Source organism: Otolemur garnettii, unplaced genomic scaffold (genome assembly GCF_000181295.1).
Source record: "Otolemur garnettii isolate 467f Iridium unplaced genomic scaffold, OtoGar3 scaffold00112, whole genome shotgun sequence".
NCBI lineage: Eukaryota > Metazoa > Chordata > Mammalia > Primates > Galagidae > Otolemur > Otolemur garnettii.
The window spans coordinates 1,313,744-1,321,391 of record NW_003852507.1 but is presented as its reverse complement, the minus strand read 5'-3'; the positions used below and the strand labels follow the sequence as shown (position 1 = coordinate 1,321,391).

The window sequence follows — 7,648 nt, the reverse complement described above, 5'->3', positions numbered from 1 at the left end:
GACTTCATGAGTCTGATCAGAAAGCTATGGTTATCATCTTACTCTCTAAACAAACCACGATGCTTTATTAATAAGGCACACAAGGAGATCTGAGATACTGAAAGCTCAGATTGTCCATGGAGGCGAGGTGGCCGTTTGCATACAGAAGAGAGATCTGACGATGTGGTGGCAGGTGTGTGCATGCGCACCTTCTGTGTGGTGCCCTCCAGACGCCAGCGGATGTGTCCCGACACTGCCAGGTGAACCTTGGACCCGGGAGGGGAAAAGCTGATGTATTCTCTGCAAGGCCAGAAACTTGATCAGCTTCTCGTCCAGCATATTTATCTCGATTTCTATTAACCAAAGAGAAAGATTAAAAAGCAGCTGAGGTGGAAATGGAATAGGGAGGTAGGTAAGGATCATAGAGCAAATACTTTGAACACTTCAAAAACCCAGCCAAGTGATTTTTGTTCAACCATCATTGAATACAGAGTGGTACAGGGATCTGGAGCTGGGCATTGCACTTGACATCTGTAGTGACAGGGGGCCAAATGCAGTCTGTGCAGGTGCCTCCTGAATTTTAAGGTGATCTTAGGGAGGCAGAGCAAAACAAACCACTTGCCTGTCTGTGGGGGAGGGCCTAGATGTCCCGTATTGAGACTTGGATATTTTCCCTCAATCCTGTTTTTTTTTTTTCTTTTTTGAGACAGAGTCTTACTATGTTACCCTCGATAGAGTGCTCTGGGGTCACAGCTCACGGCAACCTCAAACTCTTGGGCTTAAGCAATTCTCTTGCCTCAGCCTCCCAAGCAGCTGGGACTACAGGCGCCTGCCACAAAGCCCCGCTATTTTTTGGTTGTCACTGTTGTTTGGCAGTCCTGGGCTGGATTTGAACCGCCAGCTCTGGTGTATGTGGCTGGCGCCCTAGCTGGTTGTGCTATAGGTGCCAAGCCTACCCATCCTCTGTTACAAAGATCAAGATCTGCCCCTATTCTCATTGACTTTGGGGATTTCTCACATATGAGGCCCCTCCTGTGGAGCAAGAGGCCTGGTTTTATTATGTAAATTCAGGTGATCACCTGAAGGAAGTTTGTCCTTTTCTCACCGATCAACTCCATGTCCTCCCTTTGTCTTTGACTAAGTTTATATGCATGTCTAGAAGGTAGAGATAGGGAAAGGAGTCTGCTTTTTTACCTACTCCTCTACCTAAGGGGACATTCTTCAACCCCATCTCTCACCCTTGAGATCAGGTATCCCTTCCCTCCTTTTTTTTTTTCCCAGAGTCTCACTTTGTCACTCTCAGCATCACAGCTCACAGCAACTTTCAAACTCTTGGGCTCAAGTGATTCTCTTTTTTTTTCTTTTTTGAGACAAGTGTCTCATGTCACCCTTGGTAGAGTGCTATGGCATCCCAGCTCACAGCAACTTCAAACCCTTGGGCTTAACTGGGCTTAAGTGATTCTCTTGCCTCAGTCTCCCACGTAGCTGGGACTACAGGCACCCACCACAACGCCCAGCTATATTTTCTTAATTGAATGTTTTATTGTAGTTTTTTGGGTTTGGGCCGGGGCCAGGTTTGAACCAGCCACCTCCTGTATATGGGGCTGGTGCCCTACTCCTTTGAGCCATAGGTGCTGCTCACGCTTGGCTATTTTTGCTGTATTTTTTTTTGTTGTTGTCATTGTTCTTCAACAGGCCCGGGCCAGGTTCAAACCTGCCTGCCTTGGTGTATGTGCCGGCGCCCTAACCACTGAGCTACAGGCACTGAGCCACTCAAGTGATTCTCTTGCTTCAGCCTCCTGAGTAGCTGGGACTACAGGTACCCAATAGAACACCCAGCTTTCTTGCTTTCTTTATTTATTTATAGAGACAGAGTCTCACTTTGTTGCCCTTGGTAGAGTGCCATGGCATCAAAGATCACAGCAACCTCAAGCTCTTGGGCTTAGGTGATTCTCTTACCTCAGCCTCCTCTGAGTAGCTGAGACTATGGAGCCTGCCACAACACCTGGCTATTTTGTTGTTGTTGTTGTTTCAGTTTGGCTGGGGCTGGGTTCAAACTCACCATCCTTGGTGTATGGGGCCAGCGCCCTACTCACTGAGCCAGCTTTTTTTAGAGACGGGGTCTTGCTTTTTTTGCTCAGGCTGGTCTCAAACTCTTGAGCTCAAGCAATCCACCTGTCTCAGCCTTTCAGAGAGTGACAGGATTAGGATTATGTGGGTGAACCACTGCACCCAGCTCTCCTTTTTTTTTTTTTCATTTTTAAAAGATAGTGGCTCACTCTGTGGCCCAGGCTGGAGTCCAATGGCATCATCATAGCTTGCTGCAGCTTTCAAATCCTGTTATCAAGTGATCCTCTTCCCACCTCAGCCTCCTAAGTAGCTGAGACTACCAACATGCGCCACCATGCCTGGCCAATTTTTAAAAGATTTTTCTGTAGAAATGGGGTCTTGCTATGCTGCCCAGGCTGGCATCCAACTCCTGGCCCCAAGTGATTCTCCCATCTTGGCCTTCCAAAGTGCTAGGATTACATTAGTGAGCCAACAAACCCAGCCACCTTCTCCTCCTTTTTGAAATGAGCCCAATATTGTATAGCTCATTCACCCTAGCAACTGGTGGAACAGCAGCTCACTCACCTCCATTGACATCCATAAATGCTCGAAGTGAGTTGGTGAGGTCCACCATGGCAGTAGAGTTGGCTGGGAAAGAGGGTACGGTTAAAGCGCTTCCTATGGATAACGTGCCGGGGCTGACCTTGCCATCTGGGGACGGAGCAGGAAGACTGTTACTTACGTCGCCTGAGGGAAACCCACCGGTCCAATCCCCCATTGCTGAGACAGGTCTGGATTTCGGACCCAAGGTGATGTTCCCTTCTTGATTCTCAACCCATAGGCTCTGGAACTCCTAGAGCTAAAAACGTGTGGTGAGGAAGGGCAGACGGACGACAAAGCACCCGGGCACGCAGGAGTCTCCAGAGCACTGAGAACCATTGAAATCCATTGCTCTGGGGAAAGTGGTAGGGCAGCTTCATTCTCTGGGCCATAACCACCTCCCTGCTGCCTGCCAATTGAAGTACAACTTACAGCGTGCAAAATCTATCCACGCTGGTTAAGAGATAAACCGAGACAAGAACATAGCCTAAGAGTAAGGCCATCCTGGGACCAGGGGCCCCCATGCAGAGAAGTCACAGTCACCTGGTTACCGAGACTCCCAGCTGACTAGGAGGCCAGCTTCAGTTCAGACGGGAGAGACCACAGGGGGTGGTTCCAGCAGCATCTGAAACCTGGTTCAGATGCTGGGGTCAGCAACCTTGATGTCCTGAGTGCTGACAGGGGATAGCTGAGAGAACAGGTCCACACTAGGCCAAGTATAGACTTAAGGGATTGCCCTTTGGCATGTGGCCTGAGGACAAGCTTCTGAAAAGCAGTGCTGCTTTCAGTCCCTGCTTCCCTGACAAGGAAGTCCCTCAAGATGGCTCTGAGAGTCTCCTCATGGATCTAGTCTCTTGTATGAGTCATGAGACACTGAGACCATTACCCAGAATCTCAGGCTGACCACAGTGGTTCCAGAGAGCATGCTGCCTTCTTCTAAGGTGATGGAACAAAACAGGCAGAAGACTAGGCCTGGAAGATGTAGGAAGGAGACAGGAGACCCAGGCTGTAGTTCCATTCCTGCCACTGACTCAGTAGGTCACCTTAAGGAAATCACTTCAGCTTTCAGAGCCTAAGCAGTCCCATCTATAAAAATGGGGACAAGTTAACATGTGCTTCCTCTTCTACTACAAAAATGGGGAAAGAACAAACAATAGGGTCAAAGTCCTCTGAAATACTCGTAGGGATATAAGTATTTTTGGAATCTTAAATTTTATTTGCCAAGAGCATAAAATCATTCCAAGTCATCTCAAGTCTGAGCAGCACTCACCTGATGATGACGCTGGTGAGCAGAATCGTTGGTTGGCTCCTGTGGCCAAGATACTGTCTCCTGCTGCATGGGGGGGAGTGAGCACCCGGGTGGCATTTGGGGGTGAGCCCAGTGGCCTTGAATCTGTCAACGGAGGTCCTATCTGTGATTGGACAGTCTTTCTTTGCAAAGTGCTGGTGTTCTCGATGCTGGCACAAGAGCTAGGAATGGAAGGGGGCAGGCTTGGGACAGGAACCAAACTCCTCTGGGGGCAAGAGCTGGGGCCAGTGGCATTCTCTGTCTTCACAATGATGCCGACGGTGTGGTTCTGAAGGCCCCCAGCTGCTGGTGGCGTGAAGGGCCGGGGCAAGCCTTGCCGATGTGAGAGGCCTGGTAGGGGGTTGTTGGCGCCTGGAAGTCGCCGGGGGTCCGTGGAATCAGTGGGGCTGCTGTAGAGGTGTGGGCCATTGGCTTTCACCTCTGTGTTCACTGGCCCATTGGCAGTCCCACAAGGGGCTTTCTTGGATTTTTCCACACAAGAACTGCAGCCGATGTCCTCTAGGGCTGGGGGCTGGTGGGGTGGAGAGCAGCTCAGGGAATTCTGGGTGCTAATCCCTGAGGGGCAGGACAAGGGGTAGTGGGAAGGTATAGGTGCCTTGTCAGCTGTTTGCAGGGAGGTGGTGATTGAGCTGTCAGTCACAATTACAGGCTTAATATCAGCCTTCTCTGTCTGTTCAGAGTCCCAACGCGAAGGCATCTGCTTAGCAGATAAATGTTTCAATATGCTGCACTGGAGCGCAACAACACTACAGAGCCACTGCAATGGAAGGAGAGGAGAGGAGGGTGAGAGGCCTGGGAGGTGCTGCTCCTTTCCTGCTACAGTGGCCAGGCCTACAGCAGCGTTGAGAAGCTATTTCCGAGGTCTCATCAGGAATGTCCAGGGAGGGTGTGCTTGACACCTGACAGGATTCCATTTCCATTCCCAAGCAAGACTTGGGTACATTCAGCAGCCAACATCCCATCAGCAGAGCCTGGGGTTTGTACTTTGGCTCTGCCATAAAGGCTCACCTCATGACCGGTACTCAGCAAATACCTGATCACCTGCAGTGTGTCCAGCACTACTGTCTGAACGCTCTACAGGTGAACTCATCTCCTTCTACAACATAGATCTGCTCGTCTCACAGTGAACCAGGGGACTGATGGAGAGAAGCAGACCAGTTGACTCTGTGGTTCTCTCTTACTTGCCTTTGGGATTTGAGCCAGAAGTTCTCTCTGAAAAACTCAACTCTTGGGGGGGGGGTTAGGGTGAGGATGAGTAGGGACAGGAATGGGAATGACACTTGCTACTTGCAGTAAAAACTGTGGTGAAATAAAAGGAAGATTAGATCTAGAATCCCAACCCTGCCTTCACTCACCTCTTGCTGCTCTGCCTGGGTGGCTAAGTGCTCAGAGTTCAAAAGGTGCGTCTGTGATTCCTCAGGGATCCCATTGCAGATCAGCTCCCCATCCCGAATGGCCGCAGGTGCAATGAGTGGGGGTGGAAACTGGTATTGAGATTTTATAGCATCAGGAACCTGTCCAGGATAGACAGAAGGAAGAAGAAGAAGGAGATAGTGCCAACATGTCCAGTTGATTCTTCCCTGGCATGCTGTTCTGTCTGTGGTACTGATGCCCAAGGGACCATCCACTCTGGGGTCCTCTGAAGTCAAGGAGGCTCAGTGCATTGCAACTCCTGAGTCCCTCATTTCTTTTGACTTTGACACATGCACATTGGTCTGCAAAGGCATGGCAATGGAAATAGCAGGTGGGGCCTCTACTATTCTTCATCAAGGTCTGATGCTTGCAGAACCCTGAAACCTTTACATGTTGTCTTCTGCTTTGGCGTGAAAGGTGTAAAACTGATACTAGACAGGTTTTCAGAGTGGTAATCTTGGTCCTTATTCAATGTCAAGTTTGGGAGCAAAAACTGAGAGACAAGAACATTCATGGTAGAAATGCTCATCACAAGCACTCAATCAATGTTAGTTTTCTTTGCCAGTTCATTCATGACTCATGAAACAACTGAACACCTCTTCGTTGTACAAAGTCACAGGACACACTCTGAAGCACACCAAGTAAGAATGAAAGAGCCATACAAACAAAGAGTCATTCATACATTCAACTAACATTTATTGAGCACCTCTTGTGTCTGGGCACTGTTCCAAGTCCTAGTGATCCAGAGATGAATAAAACTTAAACCTTGCCCTCAAGAAGCTCACAGACTAGTGGGGAGATAAACACAGAAATGTTATAATACAACATAGTGGGTTCCAGAACAGAGGCATGTCTAAGGTGCTGTAAAAAATACAAAGAATAGTTGTTTTAGTTTGAGGAACAGGAGTTTGGGATTAGGGAAGATTTTATAGGAAGTCAGCATGTGAACAGAGACTTAGAAGTTGAGAAGGAACTTCCAAAGCAGATATAAGGGGAAATACGTGTCAGGATATAGCACGTAGGCAGAGATGTAAAAAAGCACATGGTGGGTTTGGAAAACATCCCAGACAACCAACAGATTTGGTGACCAAGTCCTTATGGAGGGTAAGGGAAGAGGAACTGAAAACAGCTCCCAGAATTATGGTTTGAAGCACTAGGTAGACACTGCTTATCATTCACTAAAATAGGAAATATAGGAGAAAGAGCAGATTAGGAGAGGAAGAAGATGTTGGTCTTAGGCAGTTTGAGAGTGAGGTGGCTGTGGGATGGGCAGGTGAATATAAGTCTGAATATGAGGAGGAAGACAAAGAATGTGTGAGTTGACAGTGATTGCCATCACAGCATTAGCTGGTGTCATGGGGTTTCTGACATTGTCCAGGAATAGGCAGAGGAGGAATGGAACAGTCTAAGGCTGCCCCAGGGGGAAGAGTAAACAGGAACTTCCAACAGAGAAAAAAATTCTCAGCAGAGCGGCACCTGTGGCTCAGGGAGTAGGGTGCTGGCCCCATATACTGAGAGTGGCAGGTTCAAACCCGGCCCCAGCCAAATTGCAACAAAAAAATAGTCAGGCGGTGTGGGGGGTGTCTATGGTCCCAGCTACTTGGGAGACTGAGGAAAGAGAATCACCTAAGCCCAAGAGCTGGAGGTTGTTGTGAGCTATGACACTGAGGGCGACAAACGAAAACTGTCTCTTAAAAAAAAAAAAAAAAAAAAAAGGAAAGAAATTTCTCGGCAGATTATGCCTGCATTGCTATAATTAAGGATAAAGGCCAATGTTCCAGGAGAGAGTTTGAGCTCTCTGTCAGTGTCCTATGGTATTATTGTCCTCAGTTCACTTTTTTTTAAGACAGAATTTCACTTTGTCACCCCTTGGTACAGTACCGTGGAGTCACAGCTCACAGCAACCTCAAACTGCTCAAGTGATTCTCTTGCCTCAGCCTCCCAAGTAGCTGGGACTACAGGTGCCTACCACAATGCCCGGCTATTTTTAGAGATGAGGTCTAGCTCTGGCTCAGGCAGGTCTCGAACCTGGAAGCTCAGGCAACCCACCTGCCTTGGCTTCCCAAGTGCTGGGGATTACAGGTGTGAGCCGCTGTGCCCTGCCCTCAGCTTACTCTTGAACTGTCCAAGTACAAAGTACTTTGGATTTTCCTCAGTAGGGAAACATTTAAAAAATAGGAGGGGGCACCATAATGACAGGGGATTTTGGCTCGGCACCTATAGCTCAACCGGCTAAGGCGCCAGCCATGTACACCTAAGGTGGCGGGTTCGAATCCCCAGCCTGGACCCGCCAAACAA

The 7,648-nt window shown here is 48.7% G+C and overlaps 1 protein-coding gene across 3 annotated transcripts in view; it reads right to left on the bottom strand.

The window, feature by feature from the left end:
• Positions 1–7,648, bottom strand: part of PHF12 (PHD finger protein 12) — a 53,103-nt gene that overhangs the window by 4,980 nt on the left and 40,475 nt on the right. For all 3 annotated transcript variants that reach the window (XM_003797135.1, XM_012809776.2, XM_012809778.2), the window contains 4 exons: positions 5,293–5,451; positions 3,899–4,694; positions 2,614–2,739; positions 189–332 (listed from right to left, as the gene is read on the bottom strand). In XM_003797135.1, coding sequence (XP_003797183.1) covers positions 189–332; positions 2,614–2,739; positions 3,899–4,694; positions 5,293–5,451 — 1,225 coding nt within the window. The remainder of the gene's footprint in view (positions 1–188; positions 333–2,613; positions 2,740–3,898; positions 4,695–5,292; positions 5,452–7,648) is intronic.